Consider the following 24,234-nt stretch of genomic DNA (forward strand, 5'->3'; position numbering starts at 1 on the left):
TAACATATGGCATATGTGTTTAAATATGCATCATTCAATTTTCTTAAATTGTATACATGTTTGTTTGTTTTTGTCTCTTTGTTTCACCTTGAACCTATGTTATTAAACTACGCTTCTTTACTTTGTTCCTTTCTTCCTCGGTTTTTTTTTTTTTTGGTTTCACCTTTAACAATGATAATTTAATCCTTTACTAAATCAAAATTTTATAAAATAGAAACACTATTTATTGGCCTTAATTATACATATAAGTAGGGTTAAGCAATATTTGATCCAACACGAACACGCACGTTCAGGATTTGGATCCTTATAGGGTCGACCCAATAAGAACCCGAAGATAACAGGTTGGGTTAGGTTGGGTTTGGGTTATTTGTTAAGAATTATTTTAATTATTTTTATTAATTAAATAAAATTATAATTTAATTTAAGTTACTTTTATTAATTAAAAAAGATTATTAAAAAATATTATACTTTAAATTTATTAATTTTAGTAATTATTTTTTTATAAATTAAAAAAATATTATACTTTAATTTTATAAAAAAGGTAATTATTTTAATCATTTAATTTTATTATTTAGATTTAATATTACTATACTTTAATTTTATTATTTTGATTTAAGAAAATAATTGTTTGAATTTTGTAATATCTTATTATATCGTGTAATATCATATTTTTATTCGTTATGGTGTCGTGTCAAACTATATTGTATATAGGAATTTACTATCATTAACATATATGGCTGACTTTTTATTGGATACACGATAACCCGCATGAATCCAACATGAATCCGTTAGGTTAGGACCCGATTATTTCAGGTTGGATTGGGTTTTTGACCTTATTGGATTAGGTCTAGTGGCGGACACACGTTGAAGTGATGAGGGGCTTAAGCCCCTCCCAAACTTTTTTTATATATATAAATTCTATTGCAAAATTTTTAAAGTGTGTCTTCAGCCCTTCCCAAGGTAATACCTTTGATGTCTAAATTATTAGAGGTTTAATGGAAGGAGGGGCTTGAAAATAAAATTACAGATAAAAACTACCTACAACAATAGCGGTGAATAGAGTTGGGAAGAAGAAAGATGAATTGATTTACGGCCACCAACAATTAAACTTAAATGATTAAATTAATATTAAAAGGAAAAGTCAGTTATCCTATTTAAGTGGAACGTTTTAGGCTCTACAAATTATAAAAAATATCATAACACTTTTTAAATTGATTTCCTATTGTCACTTTCAAGAATTTAATTGCCACCACTTTAGAATATGAAATATATTATTCTTTTGATTAAACTTATGTTGAATTAATTTTATCTATTAGATATTTATGCATTTTTATAATAGTTATTATTGTGATTTTATTATATGTATATAATAATACTCCTCCGGTCCACGAATAGGAGTCCCGTTTTTTCATTTTAGTATGTCCATAAATAGAAGTCTCGATTCACTTTTACTATAAATGGTAATATGGTCTCACTTTCTATTAACTCGTTCCACTAACATTTCCTAAACTAATATATACAACTATACAAGTGAGACACATATTTCACTAACTCTTTTCCATCCACTTTTCTTAATATTTCTTAAAATTCGTGCTGCCAAGAAATGACACTCCTAATGACGGACGGAGGTATGTATATTATCTACGAAAAATTTTAGTGAAGCTCTTGCCAAAATTTATTTTTGCATCCGCTACTGGTTAGGTCAATAACAGGTTGACTCAATAACTACCCAACTCGCACGATTTGGCAGTATAAGTGGAACATGATATGAAAGTATAATGGGTGGCGACTATAACATTTATTGGGCTTTGGTGAAACTACAATGCGTGGCAAATAAAAAGGCAACGGCCTATAACAAAGAATTTACAAACATTTTAATTCAGAAATGAACGCGGAGTTGACTATTAGGCCCACGAAGATGACATGTAATTAATTGGGCTTTGGTCGTTATATTTATTCATCAATTTGGACTTAAGAGCATCCGCAATGGTCGACTAGCCGATTCGTCGCGCTAGCCGATCGGCTAGCCGAACCATTGCAATCGGCCAGAGCGAAATCGGCTAGCGCTTCGGCGTGGGCTGGCCGATCGCTCGTCGCTGGCCGAAGCGCTGGCCGATCGGCTAGCCGCCATTGTGGCGGCCCGATCAGCCAGCGATCAGCCAGCGCCGATTTTTGATTTTTTTTTTTTTTTTTTTTAAACCTAGATTTTCGTTTCATTTTCATTTGCACCACTTGTTTTAACGAGTTTTCTCTCTCTCTAACTTTCTGTACAAGAGCATCATCGAGCGATGAGTAACGCGGGTGGTAGCGGTGGTGGTAGTGGTGGTAGTGGTGGGGATCCGGAGGAGTACGAACGGAGGATGAACGAGGCTATGGATGCCTACATGAACCGCGGGATGGAGCGGTACATGCGTATGGTGGAACAGCAGGCGATACCTCGCCCTCCACGAGTTGTCCACCACCGAACAGTGATTGATCGGGATCACGTAGCTGCACATCAGCGGCTCTACGATGACTACTTTTCAGAGAACCCGCGGTTTCCCGCCAACATGTTCCGGCGGCGTTTTAGAATGCGCAGGGAGTTGTTTATGCACATCGTTGGCGCATTAGAGCGTCGATATCTGTGTTTCCGCTTCAGGCACGATGCGGCTGGCAGACCCGGCCACACCCCTATTCAAAAGTGCGCGGCGGCAATCAGGCAGTTGGCCTACGGAGGCGCGGCAGACATGTGGGATGAGTACCTCCACATCGGGGAGTCGTCAGCCCTGAGATGTCTGAAGGATTTCTGTGGGGGCGTGATCAGCATTTTCGGTGAGCAGTACCTTCGAAGCCCTACTCCCGAAGATTGTCAGAATTTGATGCAGATGCAAGGGGAGAAGCATGGGTTCCCCGGGATGTTAGGCAGCATAGATTGTATGCATTGGGAGTGGAAGAACTGTTCGACTGCCTGGAAGGGGGCCTACACGACCGGCTACAAGTCAAAGAACCCCACGATAATCCTCGAGGCCGTAGCTAATTACCGGCTGTGGATCTGGCATGCGTATTTTGGGGTAGCCGGGTCGAACAGCGACCTCAACGTCCTGAACTCGTCTCCCCTCTTCAACGAGAAGTGCCAGGGCGTCGGTCCAGCCGTCTCATTTGTGGCCAACGGCAACCGGCATGATATGGGCTACTACTTGGCGGATGGGATATACCCTCGGTGGCCGGTCTTTGTGAAGACGATCCGACAAACAAGTGATGAAAAGAAGGCCTACTTTGCGCAACGACAGGAGTCGGCGCGCAAGGACGTGGAGCGCGCATTTGGTGTGCTCCAGTCTCGATGGGCGGCAATTAAGGGTCCAACGCGTTTGTGGGATGTCGGATGCGTTTCCCAGATAATGTACGCCTGCATTATCCTTCACAACATGATCGTCGAAGACGAAGGCGTACAACTGACTAGTTGGGTCAGTGACGATGAAGCCGGTCCAAGCCACGGAACGGCCACCCCTAGTGTACGACGTGGGGTACCTCTCGATAAAGCCGGCCGCCTTCAGAAATTTGCCAACGTGCGCCAAGTGGATGCTTATATTCAACTCCAAAAGGATATAATTGAAGAGTTGTGGGCACGGAGGATTGCACGGCGATAGTTTTTTTTCTTTATTATGCATGTAATTTTTTTTTATCTATGTAACTTTTTTAAATGCAATTAATGAAGTTTCCCGTATATGTGTCGTAAATTTAATTCCGTATTTTAATCGTAATTTTAATTCCATAAATGTAGTATATTTTGAATTATTTTTATTGCGGCTGGCCTATGGCTGGCCTAAATCTGATGTGGCAGATGGTTTTTTTAGTGTTGCTGACATGGCAGGAGAGAGAATGGCTGGCTTAAGCACCATTGCGGATGCTCTAAGTTGCCCAATATCAATTTCATTGGGCAAATAAAAAAAATATGGAGTTTCTTTGTAACTAACCTCTTCTCCACTAAATAGTGATAATTATTGCATATCTTTCTTTAAATTATCAGTAAATAGTCGTTTCATTCACACCAATTACTAGTTATATTGATAATAAGTTATATTGGTATAATAATCAAATTCCATATCAAAGTTGAGATGGCCGAGTTGGTCTAAGGCGCCAGATTAAGGTTCTGGTCCGAAAGGGCGTGGGTTCAAATCCCACTCTCAACATAATTTTCTTTTTTTTAGTAATTATTATTATTATTTACATTGTTTAAAAAAAACTGCAATTATTTTTTTTTTCATATATTCTAATTTTTGTACAAACAGTATTTTCTTAAAAAAAATTGTTACAAATAGAATCCCAGTGTTTTTTCCATTTTAAAGAAAATCAAACTCTAATTCGGTAGGCCAAGTTTATTTATTAATTAAAATGAAAAGGACTCGATAATTACTACGTGCAATCTAAAATTGGTACAACGGCAGCAGCTATATGGATTCTCTTTTTCATGGAGTTTGACTGCGCCATTTGTGCTGTTTTTATCTATATAGACAACACATTTATAGTAAAAAATGAAAGCAAGCCAATTATTATGTTATGCAACTAAGCCATCACATACAAATAACGACGTAGCATGAATTAATTGAAATCTTAGTGATGGTTTAATCATGTCAATCCATTGAGTGGGTGATGAGGCTGGCCCCAATAGTCTTATATTTCATTTTAATTAAAATTATATGTACATTTGGCTCAAACTTCTTATTGACTAATGTAAGATCAAGTTGTCTACTAAAAATTTTCCTTAAATTAAAAAAGAAAATTACATTAAAGAGTTATTTATGTAACTTCTCATTGACTATTGTAGGATCAAGTTGTCCACTATAAATTTCCTTAAATCAAAGTAGAAAATTACAATAAAGAGTTTATGTATGTAGCCGCCGTACTTCCATCACTCGTATTATACTATTATTATATTCAATGATTGTGGAAAATTTGATCCAAAAAATCCAACATATGACAAATCAAGTTGTAGCCGAAAGACAGAAAAATTAACAACTATTTAATTGGGGGCATGACATAATATTTACCCCTTCAATCAATTGTATATAATATAATTAGTGGGTATATGATGTTTAAATTGCGATATCCACAAGGCTTATCATTACCTCTTAGGGTCCGTTTAGGGTCCGTTTGATAAGTTAGTAATGCCTGGATATAGATACTTATGTGACTATTTCTAAGTGTTTGATATCATAGTTAGCCTATTATGTCAGCCCGTGGTTTTCTCAATGCCTCATCCGAGCCTGCAAATTTTTCCTTAAAATACAAAGATATGTATCTCACAAATTTGGTCGGATAGCATTTCTACCTCATTTATTATGATTTATTAATACAAAATCTAGATAATTTATTATCTACCAAACAACAACGAAAAAACCTTCATCCGAGCTTATCTTGACACGAAGCCCACATTTCTTATCTTATTTAACATATCTTGTTATATCTCATCTTTCTTATCAAACGAGCGATTAGGGTTATGATTATTTGAATCTTATTTTTAATAACACGACTCGCATATCGAAATCGAGGTCTTAATTAATAAAGTTGGTGAAAATTTTCCTCATTTCAAAATGAAATTTGAAAATTAGTACACACTAAAATAATGGCCAGAAAGATGTAAGGGTAGCTAGTATACATCTTTGGCCTTTGAACATTTTACAGTAAACCACAAATTTATAAAATCATGAAATGAAATATCAATTGAAAATACAAATCCAATAATCGAAATACAAGTAAAATATAAATATAATTAGTAGTAGTTTGATACTCATGCAAGTTGCAACGGACAAAACAATAATTGCGAAGAAAGGGGTAATTTTTATCTACTTTTGGTTTTCAACACTAATTTTTATTTTTGGAATGTGTGACAAATGTTCAACTTTGATTTAATATGATTTTACTTCCAGAAGTCATATTTTAGCTAAAGTTGCCCTCATAATCAAATCGATTCCAATTAATCATGTGCAATTTGCCAATTTTAATAAAAAGCCAATGTATACATATTTATATTGGACCTTAATTTAATGTGTTAAGCAAAGTCTGTAACAAAAATTGATTATGATATATAGTTTTAAATTAGGGTATTAGTCCCTATAATCATAAACTTTGAATAAAATTTGATATATTCCACAAATTTGAAAGTTGATTCCATAAATCATGAATTTAGACTTTATGGCAAATTTCTCACGAAATCAGTTTTTCTCCAAATCATGGAAAATTCACTACAAAGGATAAGTTCAAATTTTTCCAAATCAAATTTAAGTTCATAAAATATTATCAAAATAGGCCCCAGTCTGTGATTGGAGGGACTAATAGTCTTAATTAAGAATGAATTCCTCGTCATTTCTCACACAAAAAGTTCATACAGTACTATTTTAAACGTTATTCATGTCACATTTAATTTTCTTATTATGTCAAATGTGTGTAATCAAATATTTTATATATTAAGATTTCGCATTCGATTTATCATAGTCTTTAATCTAATATACTATTTTGCAAATAATATTAAGGGTGTGTAGCAAATATTTTAAATATGAAATGTTGTATAGTTAATTTCATGACTAATCTCTTATAGTGAATTTCTTATGAGTTGGGGGAAAATATGATAAAATTCATAATTTTTGCAATTAATTTCAATTTTATGGGAAAAATATCAAATTTTAGCTTACTGACCAACACGGTGTGAAAAAATCGAATAACACATTTAAATTTTTCTCAGGCTAAAAATACTTTTATTTCATTTCAAGTGTACAGAAAAAGTGAAATACAGTATACTTTATTCAGGATTATTCATTTGAAAATGGTACTCTGAGCATCACTTGTATTGTAGGGGAGAGATATTGATGCACAGCTTTTTTATAAAGTTAATGCAAATATTGGTTGCTCTTTATTAATTGCGTGGCCATTCCATATTCGTTCCCTATCATAGAAGCAAAAATATTTGTGTCATTCACAGGACTGTACAGTTGCTTAAAATATGGCATTTTACTGTCTCTAGAAACAAATAAAATAATGAATAAACTCGACCAACAGTAGTACTATCACTATCTGTGTTCAAATACGCAATGAGTGTCTCTTCAACATTCGGTTTGACAATGAGCAATCTTAACAAGTAAATTTGCCCCACAAACACACAAAAAGAAAAGCTGTTGTTTTTTGATTGAGAGAGAGAGAGAGAGCCGTCCCACTTTCTGCACAAGCTACTAAAATTGTTATATTTAAATTTTTTCAATGATTTTTTATAGCGGAATGAGTAAAGAATGTCACGCTTATATAAAAAGGTAAGGGGCCGGCTCTTGGAATCCAATAACTCTCTTCTCTCTCATACAAGAAAAGCACCATTCAAATTTCTTTAATCTCCCTATATATATACTCTCTTTGAACCAAATTTGTTACAAAAAAAAAATCTCATTGAATTATGGATGAGAAAAGGTGGCCAGTTTCTCAAAACGAAGCTCAATTGCAACACGACTCCGACGATGAAGATGAAACGCTCTCGTTGAGTGATCTCCCGCTCATTCATCAATGGAGAAAAGGAATTGAAAACAATACCAGCAATTTTCACTGCGAAAAAGGCGGAGAGGATCAGGAATTTGATTTCTGCGCTCTCTCAATGGAATCGGAAATGTGCGCGGCCGATGAGGTCTTTTTCAAGGGCCAAATCCTGCCGCTGCGCCACTCCGTCAGCTCGGAGAAGGCGCTGTTGCAAAATTACGACGCTCGCCGCCGGAGCTGCTCGATTTCCCGATCGGATTCTATGGATCACTACTATTCCAGTAGAAGCAGCAGCATCAGCAGCGGCACATCCTCTTCCTCCACCTCCTCTTCCGCCACCGCCAAATACAATAAGCCTAAATTGCCGCCGCGGATTCAATTCCACTCTCACCCTAGCCCCTCGCCGCGCCTGAATTTCCCTAGCAGCCGCTACGCCGCCGTGAATCACAGAAATTCCGTTAAGAATTCGTCGATCTGGAATGTGCTGCGGCTAGGTCTAGTCACGCCGCCGCCGGAGATCGCGTTCCGCGATCTGAAAGCGCGATCCGGAAATTCCGGCAGCCGGCGCAGCACCAGCAGCAACTCCAGCGCCGGAGACGGGAGAAAAAAGAAGCTGCGGCCGCGGATCCTCAGCGGCGGTTGCAGATGCGCCTCCGATGCGGTGGAGACAATCGCGCCGAGAGTGGTGATCATCAAGCGGAGCGCGAACGATGACGGCGAAATCGCGGCGGCGCTGCATCGCGATGATCCGAAATTGGCGAAGAAGCAGGTGGCGAAGAAGCATATCTCGCATCATCGGACGTTTGAATGGCTGAAACAGCTCACCGTGGAAGGCGCCGCTGATCAAATTCAATCGTAGAATTTTATTTTATTTTTGGAGAAAAGGGGAAAAAAATGTCGCGCGTGCTGCTTTTTTTTTGTTTGATGTAACTTAACTTTAAAATTTTATTTTTAATTTTTTGGTTATGTGGCTGTTGTTGTCGAAATAATTTGTCTTTACCTGTAGCTTACTTTAACTAATTTACTGATTTAATATTTGTGGAGCATGATTGGGTTAATAGGAGCATGAGCGTTACGTATGATGCGAAAGTTAATTAGGATATAGAATTGGAGAGTTGAGGAATGATTGTACAAGCATAATGCAATGATAAATAGGGGTGGGTGGCAAGCTTTCATGATTATAGTGTGAACATTTATTATTCTCGTGAGTGTGAAAGTGGCATTTCATGTACGACATAATGCAGGGCATGAGAAGGATAATTAATGGTACAAATAAATCGAATTCTAACTTGTACCACACAAATATAAATAGTTGTGGTTTTTCACCTACAATTTTCATCATTCCATGTGATATTTGATATACTATTTGTATGCATTGAGTGTATTTATTAGTGTCGGTTCAAAATAAAAGGATGTGAGCAAGTGATAAAAAAAGAGAGGAAAATGACACGCTGAAAATGGAGTGTAGATGTCCTACGAGTTCAGTTACTGCAAATGTCGTCAGCATCTGAGGTTTTGTACTGCTGTTTTGCAGGTCACATTCTGTCATGTTTATGTTGATTGTTGATGGAGGAATCTTCAACTCCCTCGTCTTCTGACCATAAGCGAGGAATTTTTTTTGGCCCATGTTTTATGAAAATGATACTCCCTCCGTCCCCGATTAACAGACACTTTTCCATTTCGATTATTCACTTACATTTTATTATAAAACCAATATAAAAAATGAGTTTCACATTCTACTAACTTTTAAAATCAACTTTTCTTTACATTTTTTAAACTCGTGTCTGGTCAAACTGTGACTTTTAATCGGGACGGAGTGGAAAAAAGTAAATTAAGTAAAAGAATAATGTAGATACGATTCTCTTCTGTATAATTCTTTCTCTTACTCTTTCTCTCCACTTTAACTATTTATTATCATCTTTGCAAAACAACGGCCGAAGAGAAACGCCCCACTTGTAATGGGACAGAGAGAGTATTTAAATTTTCCACATACAAGTCTCATTATTATTTAAAAAATAGTACTTCATCCATCCCGCCTAAGATGATACATTTTTTATTCAGCACAAGATTTATTCTAAGATGACACATTTCATATTCATTATAAGATTTTAGGAGTTGCTGGTTAATGTGTTTAATTAGATGGAGATTATGTGGATGTAAGTACTAAATGGAGAGAGAAAGAGAGTTGAACATCTTAATTGAAGTGAGAAAAAATAGTTACGTATATTAATTAAAGAAATAAAGTTACCAAAAATATAAATCAGTCATCCTATTTAGGACAAATAAAGTGCATTAGCTAAAACGGAGGAAGTAATACTAATCATTTTCTTTGAACTCGAAACTTTTTACCTTAATTGTTATGCTAAAAAAAGTTGGGAATATTAAGTTTATAGACATATACACGTGAATCTATCTCATTCGGCAAATCCTGAAGATTGGGAATTAAAATGGGAGTTGTTTGTTAAACAGGGGCCTCTTTATAATATACTGTGGGTCATCTTTTATATTTAAATTTAATCACAATATAAGACTAAATTATTATGTTATATTTTTGTAAGTAGAGTTTGGATATGATTAGTACGGGCATTCTGAGTTGGATTTCAATTATTTTAATCTTTATGAATTTGCATTTATTTTTTAAATGAAAAGTTGGAGAAGCCCATCCTTTGAGTAGATAACACTCGAGAAATAATAATAATAATAATAATAATAATAATAATAATAATAATAATAATAATAATAATAATAATAATATATTTTTGTGATGGATTGTGAATATATAAAGCAATTTATTAATGTATTATGTATAGGTAAAGATGTAATTAAATATAAATTCTAAATATTGTATAAATTTCAAATTATGATATGGACTGTTAGAAAAAATATCAATAGATGATAAAATAATAATAATAAAAATATCAATACAGTGTCAACGGTTAATGCTGTGTTAATATCAAAATCTTGAATTTTTATAATGCATTGAAATTGTGTTGATACTGTATTAACACCGTATTGAAAAGTTTAAAATTAGTACGATGTATACCGTTTGCATTTTAATCAGTATAAATATGTGAATCATCACATGCTTTCAATAAAATGACTCCAATCATATGATAACTTGTGTGGCGTCGATCATCATAGAACGATGACCATCATAGTGGATACATACATTTACATTAATTAGTGCATGATTTATTTCTTTATTATTAACCTGTATAAAACTCAATAGTATCTCTCATGATTGGTGAAAATGCACGCTTGCCTGCATGATATTTCATCCTCTCATAACTTATACTTGTGTCCACACATTTGATTTTAGGATATACTCCATAAATTGCTAGTGATACACTTTACTTTAATCTATTAATCTATAACTGTAGTTAGATTTATTATTAAAATGTTTTAATGATGACTATACCTTTAGATTTGTGAAACTTCGACACCTCCAAACGATTTAAAATTTAAATGACATGACAGAAAAAATTGCTGTGAACTATAAACATTTGTTTTGATTAATTTGATTTGTATATTTATGATACTTCGTAAAATTAATATTGTCAAAAAGTTCTAATATAAGAATTTATTGCAATTAAGATACTTTTTTGGCTTTCAAAATATTTTTTTATTTATTTTTTTTGCTTTAAAACTATATATTATTATATTTATTTCCCTTTTTCCACACTTTTATCTATGATTTCTCTTTGTTTAAAGATGTTCTCTTGATTGTAGTGTTGGTCAAATATAGTGATTTATTATAACTAATCCCAATAATATTCGGGAACATCTAACTATATATATAGAATAATTACTTTCTTTTCATTATTTCATTCAAAATACTATTAGTCTAAATACAAATAAATGATATGCTACATACCTTATGTGAGCATCATTCTTGTTTGACGGCTGACGCACATTTAGTATTAATTTGTTTCGATTTATATATTTAGTTTGATTTTAATACATTAAAAATGTTATTGAAATTTTTAATTTCACAAAATTCATAAAAATCAAAGCTAGATTTGTAATACACTCGGATTTTGCACTGTTTTAAGACCATTATTTGGTCCGTTTTGAGTGTTAAAATTATAATATATGTCCATTATTTGTATGTTTTATCTATTTTGATTTTTTGACATGTTTTGTGATAAATGTGCAAAATAGAGTCTAAAAAGATAGCAAAAAGTCAAGTTAGAAATCTGGAGAAAAAATTCCCTAATCTAGACATACCAAATGACATAATGAGTTAGTATGTCCAACAAATAATTATTTGACAAATAGAACTCTAAAGAACTCTAAAAAAGCCATATTCTAACTATAGTCTATCCATAACTATACATAGAAATTAACTGATTTAAATGTAAATTCAACTATACCTTAAAATTATGGAAATTTCTTCAAAATAATTTGAACCTTCATATGCATACTCCCAATTGCATATTGTATCTAATGGTAGTAATATATGCGTACAATTTTAACTTTTACTACATACTAAGAAAAAGTAAAAAAAATGAAAAAACATGCTATCAAAAAATAATTTTAAAAAGAAAACTAAAAATAATATAATATATCAACAAAATTTAAATTAATAGCTTAACTTTACTATTTATGTAGAATATAGGTTTATAAATATAATAACACGTGTATACGTATAAGAACTTCCTTCTATGCATTGTTTCATATCAATACACAACTTAAATTCATCCTTGTGTTGTCATTACAAACAATGAAGTGTGGGTAACTTAATTAAAATTTGTTAACATATTATTAATAATTTCAAATTTTACTAGTAGCATATTTTATATAGTACTCCCTCCGTCCCGGCTAAGATGACACATTGCTTAGCCGGCACGGGGTTTTAGGAGTTATTGGTTAAAGTGTTTAATTGGAGAGAGAGAAGGTGGGTGTAAATATTAAAGTAGAGAGATAAACAAAGATGGATATTTTAATAGGAGTGAGAAAAAGTGGTTGAGTGTATTAATTGGAGAGAGAAAGTTACCAAAAAAAGGAAATGTGTCATCTTAGTTGGGACAAACTAAAAAAGAAAACGTGTCATCTTAAGCGGGACGGAGGGAGTAGTATATAACATTCAAGAAATTTATAAATAAAAAAATAAAATAGCAAAGGCATGTATAATTGCACGATCCCATTAGATTCAATATGTATGCAAGGAAGGTTCAAAATATTTTGGAGAAATTTCCATATCTATAAATATATAAAAGTGGAGTTTTGGAGATATTTGCAAAATTGCCTCTATGAATATTATAATAAAATAAAATGAAATCAAGACTTCATAATAATAAATTGTAACTGTATAAGTATTAGGGTGTCTCCGGTGGCGCCCCTCCCACTCGCCCCTCCACTAGACCTTCCCACAAAAACTGCATGCCACGTCAGCACTAGCCCTTCCCATTCCACTGCCACATCACTAGCCCTTCCCACTGCACTAGCCCTTCCCACAATTAAATTAAAATTCACGGAATTAAAATTCGACACAAATACGAACGGGAAATAAGAATATTTCATTAAAAAAAAAATACATCATTCGGAAAAAAAAATTACATAGTAGATAGAAAAAAAACAACCACATCAGTGTCCACCCCTCCGCGTCCAAACCTCTTCGATGATATCCTCCTGAAGTCGAATATGGGCATTTCTTTGCCGCATGTCGGCAAATGCGCGCAACCGCTCAACCTCTCCATGAGGTACCCCCATGTTCACATTCGCGGTGGCCACGCCGTGGCTTGGACTGGCACCCGTGTCATCTTCGCTGGTCCACTGAGTCAGTTCGTCCCTTTCACTTTCGACAATCATGTTGTGCAAAATGATACGCGTACATGATGTCGCCGATGTTGGGAATATACCACTGCCGTGTCGGACCCCCCACCATCGCCCATCGACTCTGGAGCGCACCAAATGCGCGCTCAACATCCTTGCGCGCTGCCTCCTGCCGGGTCGCAAAGTAGGACTTCTTTGGCCCGATCGCATGCTTGATCGTCTTCACAAAGACAGGCCAGTTTGGGTATATCCCATCCGCCAAATAGTATCCCATATTGTGCTGGTTGCCGTTGGTGATGAAACTGATGGCGGAACCAACGCCATTGCCCTGATCGTTGAACAGGGGCGACGACTGGAGGACGTTGATGTCGTTGTTCGACCCGGCCACTCCAAAATAAGCATGCCATATCCATAGCCGGTAGTCAGCTACAGCTTCAAAGATCATCGTGGGATGCTTGGCTTTGAAGCCGGCAGTGTGTATCCCCTTCCAGGCGGCGGGGCAGTTCCTCCACTCCCAATGCATACAATCGATGCTGCCCAACATCCCAGGGAACCCGTGCACCGACCCATGCATATTAATCAGCCGCTGGCAGTCTTCGGGGCTCGGACGCCGAAGATACTGATCCCCGAATATCGCTCTAAAGCCCGCGCAAAACTCCAACAGACACTCGACGGCTGAAGACTCCCCAATGTGGAGGTACTCGTCGAACATGTCGGTCGGGCCTCCGTACGCCAGTTGCCTGATTGCGGCCGTACACTTCTGTATTGGCGTGTGTCCGGGTTTGCCAGCCGCATCCTCCTTGATCCTGAAAAACTCGTACCTTCTCTCTAATACACCAACGATATGCATAAACAGAGGACGATGCATCCTAAAACGTCGGCGGAATAAGGCATCCCCAAAATGCGGCTGCGGAGCAAAGTAGTCCTCATACAACCGAATATGTGCAGCAATGTGGTCCCGGGGTACATGCCGTCGGCGATGGATCGGCGGAGGCCTCGGCCGCCGCCGCCTGCTGCCGTCGTTGCTGCCTCTGCCAGATCCGTCGATCAATCGCCTCTTGCACAGCGAGATCCAATTCATCATCACTATATCCATCACTATCACTAGCGCCTCCGCCACTACCACCCGCACGACTACTCGCCATTATAGATAATTGAAAAAAGAGGTTAGAGAGATAAACTTGTCAACACAAGTGGTGTGAATGAAATAATGTTGGAGGGGCCCTATTTATAGAGTTTTTTTAAAAATAAAAAAATAAAAATAAAAATAAAAATTCCGGACGTCCGACCTTCGCCACAGTGGCGGACGTCCGGTCGGACGTCGACGCGAGGGGCGAGGCCATCGCAGGGGCACTCGGAACGGGCGTGGGCACCCTTCCCGCCCACTATGGCGCCCGTCAGGTCGCCCGTCCCCGACGGGCGAGTGGGAGGGGGGCCGGTGGAGATACCCTTAATGTCGACGAAAAAAAAAGAAACTACATTGAATACCTGCATCTCATTTGGAGAAAATTCAATTTTTCGATTTTATGTTTTTATTGTAAATATTTTGGTTCGATTCATTTGATGAGTTCAGTTCGAATTTCTGTAATTAAATCAGTTCGATTACATGTATTCTTTATAAATGATGCAATTACTCGACTTCATTCACCTCAGGTAACAACACTTCCTTATTCACTATTCACTTTTCCTTCAATTTCGTTTCCCCTCTTTTAATCGCCTACTTTAATTTAGAAGTAATTGATTGCTTCAAGTCCACACATGATGAATTTTACAGCTAGGTTTTTTATCCTTCCCGTTGCATTTTCATTCAATTCGATCAGATTTATTTATTATTTCAACTTTGAAACTGTGTAGACTGGGGGAGTATGGAATAAAAGCTCAGCGCCTGCTGCCAGTCGGTTAGATTCGAGAACTGGAGACGTTATCACATGTTGGATTATCTCATGGAGAAGGAAGCTTTGATAATTCGAACATCAAGAGGGCGGGCATCTCTTTCTATACTCGGTTGACGATAATTTTATTTTTAAACATATTTATTTAAATATTATATAATTTTAAATAATATACTCCCTCCGTCCCATAAAAGTTGAGTCGTATTCCTTTTTAGTCCGTCCCAACAAAGTTGAGTCATTTCCTTTTTTAGCAAAAGACAAAACATCTAATCACTATTACTTTATTCCATCATTTACTTTACTCTCTCTTATCTTTCCTACTTTTTTCATCTCTCCTATTTATTTAATATAAATTCTTAATCTCCGTGCCCAAAAGTTTTGTATCAACTTTTATGGGACGGAGGGAGTATATTTTTAAATGATAATTATTTAAATAATTTATATTCTATTATTTATTGGAATAATAGTCATTTCAATCACTAAGTTTGGTCAAATTGTGGTCTGTCCATGAATTTTGAAATTAGAATATCAATGATGAAGTTTCATTTTTTTCATTTGCCCCATTCATACACAAATCAATATCTTTTTGTGATGTTAAAAATGACAATATTTCAAGGTTTAGAGTTAAGGGTTTAAGGAGGGAGGATAGAAAGTATAAATTGTGATCGTTTCTCTTATGATTGAAACTCAATATCATTTTAGAAAGCATTAAGTCATTAACTATATTAGTTATAATGTTGAATTCATGTATTAGGTTATTCGTTTAAATAAACTAAATTCTAATCTTAATATGAATAAAATGTATGTACATTGAATTTGAATATGGTAATTTTTATTACAATATGTACATTGAAATAATTTTTAAATTTACTATAATATTTTTGTTCTATATAATAGAGATGTGTTAAAATGACAATCCATCTTAAAATAACACCATACCACCATTCCTAGCCAATCATTTGTACACGTGGACGAATAATCAGCTGCCATGTGGCAATCATAAAAAATTCGCAAGGATAAATTTATGCGGACTGCAACATCCAATACTCTAGACTGCAATATTCAATATTCTAGACTGCAATATTCAATACTCTAGACTGCAAGGTGACGCGGCCTGCATTATCCAATACGCTAGACTGCAATCTATAGATTGTTGTAAATTGTTGTCTAGCGTTTATACTATTGCAGTCTAGCATATATAATATTGCAGTCTAGCGTGGTGTCACAGTGTCATTTTAAGAGTATTGTCATTTTAACGCACCCTCTATATAATATACTCATTTATCAATACTATCGTTATATAATAAAATTACTCTTCGCAATTTTTTTACATAAATTATACTACTAAATTCATAATTTTGTACATCGCAACTTTATTTTAATAAAAGTAACTATTTTGATCAAATATAGTAATATTGTACGGTATATGTTTATGATTAAATACATTTATAATTTTAGACCCATATAAGGGTATTGTTTAATATTCAAAAAAATATTTTATAATTTGATATAAATAATATTGTTTAATATTTAAAAAATATTTTATAATTTGATATAAATAATATGCACCGTGCATAGCATGAGTGTAATACTAGTTTAAAATAATGAATGAGTTTAGAATTTATATTCATTAATTTCCATGTATAATTTATGCATAGTTGGAATATGATTTTTTTAGAATTCCATTTTTCAAATAACTACTTGTTGTACATGCCATCTCATTATGTCATTTGATAGATTAGGGAATTTTTTTCCCAATTGGGAGACAAGGTTATATTCCTCCTATGAATCTGAAGCTTTATCCATAACCTCTTAAATAACGGGTGACAAAATTACGCAAGAAAATGTATTTATAAAGACAAATATGAGGATATTTGGAGAAACCGAAGAAACAAAATGACAAATTTGGAGAAATTTGAGTGGACATTGGGCCCCTTCTTGAGCTTATGTGGTTTTGCCACTGTATACACATAATACATCAATATTTTAATCAAAGATTCTATACGAAAGAGAATTAAATCAAACTCTAATACTAATGTAGGTAAGCTTGTTTAAAAATACTATACAAATTTGTGTTATTTGTGTCCTTAGAAAATAATAAGACTAGAATTGCACGACTAATATGAATATTTACCATGTAATATTCTCGCCCATTGAATTTCTAATCGACCCCAATAACTTTTTACACGCTATTAAAACAAATCACTGAATGCCTACTTATTTTAGTAATGAATTTTCTTTTTCTAGAACAAATTATTCAGTTCTACCTTACAAATGAAAAGAAGCATTTCTCGTTTATCTACTTGATTCGAAAATGCAACTCATTCAATTTGGCCGAGTTAATTTTATTGTAAATTAAGAGGTCCAAATATGCTTATTTCCAATTACTTTCGCCATCTTCTCGAATTCATGTCTCATTATTTAAATTCAGTATTCATTTTATAAAGTATTACTAAGATGATATTAAGCATGACATACGAAGTTAGGTAAAAAAATAAATAAAATAAAATACTTTAACGTAGAGTGAAATCTAGTTGATGAATATGATCAAATATATTATATATATGAAGGGGCGCACTATGGGCAATAAGTGAAATTCTGTTAAAAATCAAAATAAATCTCAGCCTTTGGATCCTTAGATTGGATGATTGTGATAAGCTACATTATTAGCCCAAGATGCTACATTATCAGCCGATCTACATTATTAGACTAAAATACTACATTATTGTACTAAAATAGTACATTATTAGCTAAGTTACATTATTTGACTAGTAATCTACATTACTAGATGACACGTGACATGAATCTAACGGTTACATTACAAGATCCAATGACTGAAATTTGTTTTAATTTTTTTCAGGAATTCACTTATTGATATGATCGCGTCCCTATATATGAATTTCAATAAAAAAATATTAGTAGTAGTATTTAATATTGTAGATTCTTTAAATCATGGGCACCTTCATCTCAGCCCATCTAAGGAAAAAAGTCGGGCCCACTATAACTCTAATTATAGAGGTGACGGCCCATAAATTTACCCAACCTTTCATTCATCAATCGTATTCCAACATTTACCAAGATATTAGATTGGCTCTCAAAGGGATAAGATTAAATTTAGTTTTGGCCTCAAATATTAGATATTTAGCTCAATTTTGGCGTGTTATGTCGTCCTCAGAAATTGGCTCCACTGTTCATTAAAATGTCCATAATACTCCCTCCATCTCAAGGAAGATGACCCCTTTCTTGGGCGGCACGGGATTTTATGCAACTTTATTTTGTGTGTTAAGTGGAGAGAGTAAAGTAAGAGAGAGAGATAAAGTAGAGATAAAGAGGTTTTCATTTTTAGTAATGGATCATCTTGGTTGGGACAAACTAAAAAGGAAAGTGAGTCATCTTCAATAGGACGGAGGGAGAGTATTACTTTTATAAATAAGAGATAACATTTTAAAAGTGTGTAATTTTTTCAAACCCTGACTCAAATAGATTTTTTTTCCAGCTCATTTTGATCCTTCGTAATTAGCTTTGAACTATACGTGGCTTAGTCTGAATTAGTATATGAAATAACTTGTTTCGACACACTAATTCTTTAAATTGAGAGTATTAAATAATATGTCTAATAGGATAAAATATGTCTCGTAGATATGTCGGATTTAATGAAGGGCCACTAGGAAATTGGCTACAATCTAAAACTTATTTTTAATACTACCACTTAAAAGGTTACTGGAAACATCAAAATTTGCTCTAAGTTAATAGTTTTTAACTTTAAAGGAATTGCACTTATTCCTTATAATCTATCTATACATATCTCCTTACTTACAAAAAGAACTAAGCATGATACTATCACAAAGCATTGACGTGACTTAACTACACTCTATGTAATTTTATTAAAAACTGTATCACCGAGGATGTTGCATTATCATGGTTGACGTAATAAATCGAGATAATTATTGTGAAAATATAATTATTTAGGTATTAAAATTTAATTATAAAATTAAGTAATTTGAACTTTAACTTCATGATGACTTTTTTTACTCAAGTTTACAATAGTATTATAGTAAATATTACTACTGCTTATCTCTAATTCATGGTTATATTGGTGTTGATAACATTTTCCCTCATTTGTCAAATTTTTAATTTGGACCCATTTTGTCCCTTATTTGTTCATTATAACTTTACAACGATATACACACTCTCCCTGAATAAAATAGAGACACATACAAACTACATATCTAATATTCTTAATATCAATCAAGGCTCAATCGTGATTGTGAGATCAAAATTTAAATTATAGTGTCAGAAACACCCTAAAACGACATGAATGGAAGGAGATGCATTGAAATTTATTATGACAAAATTTTGCACATGAATCTTGAGAGCATGTGGAATAGATATTTGCAGATATGCATGGCTGGGAATCAGATCCCTATTGTCTTACATTTGATAAAATATCTCACCATATCTCTTCACAATTAGGCCTTACAGATTTTTATTCTTCAAGTTTCAGTTAGCTACATTTCTCTATCATTATACACAAATGACAAATCCATCTATATTTATACTACATTACAATTCATTATCTTTATCTTATTCTTATTCCTATCAAACATTATCATCCATTTGGGGTATTTTCACCCACAACTCCACACTAAAATTATAGAATGGACGTGTGGCTCCAATATATACTAACCATTCCTTATATAAAGAAATGTCACGTAACATTTATTGATGGCATTTATTGGAGTTAGGTTGCAGGTAATAATATCTTTAACATGTGGTTCGCAAATTTTGTTGCTCTTTCTTTTGTGCTTTTATTTCCTTATGCATTGTTTGGAACGTAGATTTTGAAAATACTAGAAAAAAGTATTTTAAGATATAGTAGTATATCGTGGGCAGTTCGGGAGAGAAGATATATAAATAAATAAAACATGATAAAAACATATATTTTAAATTATTTTTATCATATAATTTTAAGATATATAAATAAGTTATCTATCCTATCAAATTATGGTTGCAAGAAGACGCTAAGAAACTTGTAATTTAAAACCATGTGCTTTAGGCCCTAAATCGAGTAATTTCACGCCCCCACGTTATATAGCAACCTACGGAGTCTTGGTCACCTCTCTTCGTGACGAAACACTTGCGGAATGCCTTGCAAGTTCCTTGGAGGAATAGACGTTACTTTTTGAAGCGGGGGGAGGCTATCCCGCCATGCGCCCCCTCATCAATCAATTACAGGTTGAAGTGAGAACACTATTTGGGCGTACGAATGAGTATTATTTGTGACCGATTTTATAACTTTAATAACAAAATCAATTTTTTATCAATAAAAATTACTCCTTTTGAATTAAACTAATATAAAAATTTCACATCAACTTATACTTAAAATTGTGTCCATGAATTAGTAAAAGATTAGGTTTTGTGAGACATAATTAATTCTACACAAAACATAAGTGAATTTTGCGTTGCGTTGAAGGAGCTATATATATAAGTAGTTTTTCCACTATAATGCTTGTAATTCTACACAAAACTTAAGTAACTTTTAGTTTTCCATATTTTAGGTTTTTTTTATCAATTTTTCCAATCTTAATTAAACTTAAATTGAATGTAAATTAATTGAATTTTCAAAATTTGATACTTACTCCAAGATTTATTTGCACATCATATGTAACTTTAAGATATTGATTGTATCATAATTTTTAAATTTTAATGAATTTCATGTTTTGTAAATTTTAAAATTTGAAGAATTTCATATTTTAATAAAGTAAGATATGATTAGCAAAAATTTTTAAAAAAAATCATGAAAATTTTAGTGAAGAGAAGGTGGTTTACCTATGGTTGTTTTTAACTAAGGGATACGATAAAAAAAATTTGTATGAGGAACTGTTAATGAATTTAGGCTTTGATTGTCTTAGCAACAATTTGGAACCAAATCACTAAGAATCAAAACCAAATACTGCTTTTAGATTAAAATAAAGGAGACCATCAATCAATCAATAATAGAATCGAATACAGAAAGATATTAGGGGTGAGTGATTTTACTTGCAAAGGCATCTTTTTATTCCTTTTCCTTTATTGGAATATAAAAATAACTCTTGTATTGCAAAAGTATTAAAGATCATGTTTTTTAATCTCATACTCAAATTATAATAGTTAAAAAGGAACTTTTCTTATAGCCGGCAACTTTTGGTGAACAATGACATTATTAATCTCCAATCTATATGCTTCATTGTTTTTTTAGAGATATACTGTAAAATTCACTTTCCCCCCAAATTAGAGAAGTAACTCTTATTAGCGAAGCTGGATCTTTTTCCAGCACCAAAATAATCGCAAAATAACCAAATGTGCCAAAATGCAATGTTGCAAGCAAATAGTGTGCTCCCTATCAGCCTTGACGCAAACTTTTGCGAGCAGCTAGCAAAGCAAGCACATGCTGAAAAATTTACGAACACATTGACCCGAGCTCGCAAAATGGCTCACGAAATCTGGTGGTCCATCTTTCTCCACTAAAAGAAATCCTAAACTAAACGATTATATATAAAAAAAAATACACAACCAGTCAATGCATGCATGCAGCCTAATATTCAAACATATAATTTCAAAATACTTAATCATCTATCCAAATATATTTTGTAGTTTTCAATTATACTTACAACCAAAACAAGAAACTAGTAGTAGTATAAATCAATAAAAGAGAGGAAGCAAACACCAAGCTGTATGCATAACTCACATCGAATGAAACATTACCATACTAGTCCACAAAGTAGGTGGCAAGTATCTGTCACAAATAATGTCACATATTTAGTTCATAATAACAACTCATATCTCAAATCAAATATAAAAAAAATACTATCTATTAATAAATCAAGTGGCATTATTTGTCACCTCTCATCTCCTATTCCAAACACAGCCTACAAAAGTCCACTTATTCACACAACCAAAAATCTCTACAGGAAAAAATCAAAAAAATTGAAAACAATGGGAATCGCGGAAGAGGCTCACAATGTTCGCGTGATCGGCTCAGGGCAGCAGACGATCGTGCTCGCGCACGGATTCGGCACGGATCAATCGGTGTGGAAGCATCTTGTGCCGCACTTGGTGGACGATTACCGTGTGATTTTGTACGATAACATGGGCGCCGGCACCACCAATCCGGATTACTTCGATTTCCAGAGGTATACGTCGCTGGACGGCTACGCCTGCGACGTTCTCGCTATTTTGGACGAGCTTCAGGTGCAGTCGTGTATATACGTCGGCCATTCCGTCTCCGCCATGATTGGGCTCATCGCCTCCATCTCCCGCCCCGATCTCTTCTCGAAGATTTTGACTATCTCTGCTTCTCCTAGGTTGGTCGCTTCGCTTCTCTCTCGCTCTGATTTACTGATTTTTGCCGAATTTCAGATGTTAATTTGATTAGAAGAGCGAATTAAGTGCGTTGCTTCATCTAATTTTGTGTTTTCGTAGAGAATGAAATGCTAATTTGATTAGAAGCGCGAACAAGGATTTTTTTTTTAATGTGAAACCAACTGTTTGATTGGCTTTCACTGAGTTTTGGAGAAACAGAAACTAGTCAATTCGTTGGAATAATTCACAATTCTGAATTAGAAGAGCGAATTAAGTACGTTGCTTCATTAATTTTGTGTTTTCGTATAGAAGTGAAATGCGAATTTTATTAGAAGCGCGAATTAGGATTTTTTTTTAATTTGAAATTTCAAGTGTTTGATTGGGTTTCACTGAGTTTTGAAGAAACAAAAACTAGTCATTTGGTTGGAATAATTCATAATTCTGAACTAATTTGAGAAAAAAAAATACTGAATTACAGATTTGAAATAATTCAGGTATGTGAACGAGCCGGACTACTACGGCGGATTTGAGCGGACGGAGCTGATAGAGCTATTCGAGGCGATGAAATCGAACTACAAGGCATGGTGCGACGGGTTCGCCCCGCTGTGCGTGGGCGGCGACATGGAGTCCGTGTCGGTGCAGGAATTCAGCCGGACTCTCTTCAACATGAGACCGGACATTGCGCTGAGCGTCGCCCAAACCATATTCTACAGCGACGTCAGGCCTCTCCTTCGCCACGTCACCGTGCCGTGCCACATCATCCAGAGCGTCAAGGACCTGGCTGTGCCGGTGGTGGTGTCTGAGTACCTCCACCAGAACCTTGGTGGGGACTCCATCGTCGAGGTCATGTCAACCGACGGCCACCTTCCGCAGCTCAGCTCACCCGAAGTTGTTGTGCCCGTGCTGCTTAGGCACATTCGCTATAACATTGCTGCTTGATTCTTGTTATATTTGGATGATCACTATTGTTGTATCCTTAATGTTCTTATTTGCTACTGTGTTTTTATTATTTTTAACTTAGCTCTCCGTTTATGGAAGTTCTTAAATGTAAATAATCCTCGCAAAATTTGAAATGTTGGTTATTAATTAAGGAAAATTGAGATTTATGTTGGTGGGATTCGAATCTTAGATATTAGATCATCCTAATATCAAAGATTATAAGTTTGAATTCCGCCAATGTCTTTGTAGGTCTAATATCAAAGTAGAGTTGTCAAATTTATCTGACCGACTCAGCTTAGCAAGGCTTAGACTCGATATGAGTTGACTTAGACCAGCGAAACAAAGTAGGTATGGGCTGAGCTCATTGGTGGAAGTGATCTCTAATTGGACCGTTTTTCAGCCCCAACCCAAGCCCACGATTATTTGAAACCCAACCCAGCCTAGGCCTAGAACCATAAAAAACTTAGCCCAGGACGAGTCCAGGCCACACCCAAATTAGTCCCACAACTACAAATCAAATACTCCATCCGTCGCATAAAAATATGTGCACTTTTCATTTTCGTTTGTTCCATAAAAATATGAGCATTTTCATTTATGAAAAGCTAGCCCAATTTATGAAAAGCTAGCCCAATTTATTACCCTATACATCAAGTTATTTACAACTTATACCACCATTAATGCAGTAATAATTAGGGTTGGGTAAATATACCAAAAAGATGGTATATCGATTGTATCGTACTAAAAAATATCAAATTTTTGGTATACCAAAATTTTCGGTACGATACAATACCGT

General features: G+C 34.7%; 3 protein-coding genes and 1 non-coding gene across 4 annotated transcripts in view; all 4 read left to right on the forward strand.

The window, feature by feature from the left end:
• The window catches only part of LOC125192177 (uncharacterized), a 523-nt gene extending 399 nt beyond the window's left edge, over positions 1 to 124 (forward strand). Inside the window, exon 1 of the mRNA XM_048089685.2 lies at positions 1 to 124. This exon is cut by the window's left edge and continues 399 nt beyond it. The gene's annotated coding sequence lies outside the window, so the exon portion shown is untranslated.
• Positions 125 to 4,088: 3,964 nt separating this feature from the next.
• TRNAL-AAG (transfer RNA leucine (anticodon AAG)) lies at positions 4,089 to 4,169 on the forward strand. The gene has a single exon. It is a non-coding gene; the product is annotated as a tRNA-Leu (tRNA).
• A 3,055-nt stretch (positions 4,170 to 7,224) lies between these two features.
• LOC125194861 (uncharacterized) lies at positions 7,225 to 8,460 on the forward strand. Its single transcript, XM_048093077.2, has one exon. It carries the CDS (start codon positions 7,418 to 7,420, stop codon positions 8,351 to 8,353), a length of 936 nt encoding a protein of 311 aa, XP_047949034.2. The 5' UTR covers positions 7,225 to 7,417; the 3' UTR covers positions 8,354 to 8,460.
• A 13,556-nt stretch (positions 8,461 to 22,016) lies between these two features.
• On the forward strand, positions 22,017 to 23,539 carry KAI2 (alpha/beta-Hydrolases superfamily protein). Its single transcript, XM_048089213.2, has 2 exons — positions 22,017 to 22,504; positions 22,997 to 23,539. The coding sequence occupies exons 1-2, from the start codon at positions 22,137 to 22,139 to the stop codon at positions 23,439 to 23,441; spliced, it is 813 nt and encodes a 270-aa protein (XP_047945170.1). The 5' UTR covers positions 22,017 to 22,136; the 3' UTR covers positions 23,442 to 23,539.
• The last annotated feature ends 695 nt before the right edge of the window (positions 23,540 to 24,234 follow it).

Source organism: Salvia hispanica, chromosome 4 (assembly GCF_029641045.1).
Source record: "Salvia hispanica isolate PSC_SH4W2 chromosome 4, Shi_PSC_v1, whole genome shotgun sequence".
In the NCBI taxonomy this organism is placed as follows: Eukaryota; Viridiplantae; Streptophyta; class Magnoliopsida; order Lamiales; family Lamiaceae; genus Salvia; species Salvia hispanica.

Bases quoted from the DNA above. Each gene is read 5' to 3' on its own strand.
- KAI2 (XM_048089213.2), top strand. From the start codon at position 22,137: ATGGGAATCGCGGAAGAGGCTCACAATGTTCGCGTGATCGGCTCAGGG. The intron at 22,505-22,996 runs GTTGGTCGCTTC...GAAATAATTCAG, and splicing joins ACTATCTCTGCTTCTCCTAG to GTATGTGAACGAGCCGGACT.
- LOC125194861 (XM_048093077.2), top strand. From the start codon at position 7,418: ATGGATGAGAAAAGGTGGCCAGTTTCTCAAAACGAAGCTCAATTGCAA.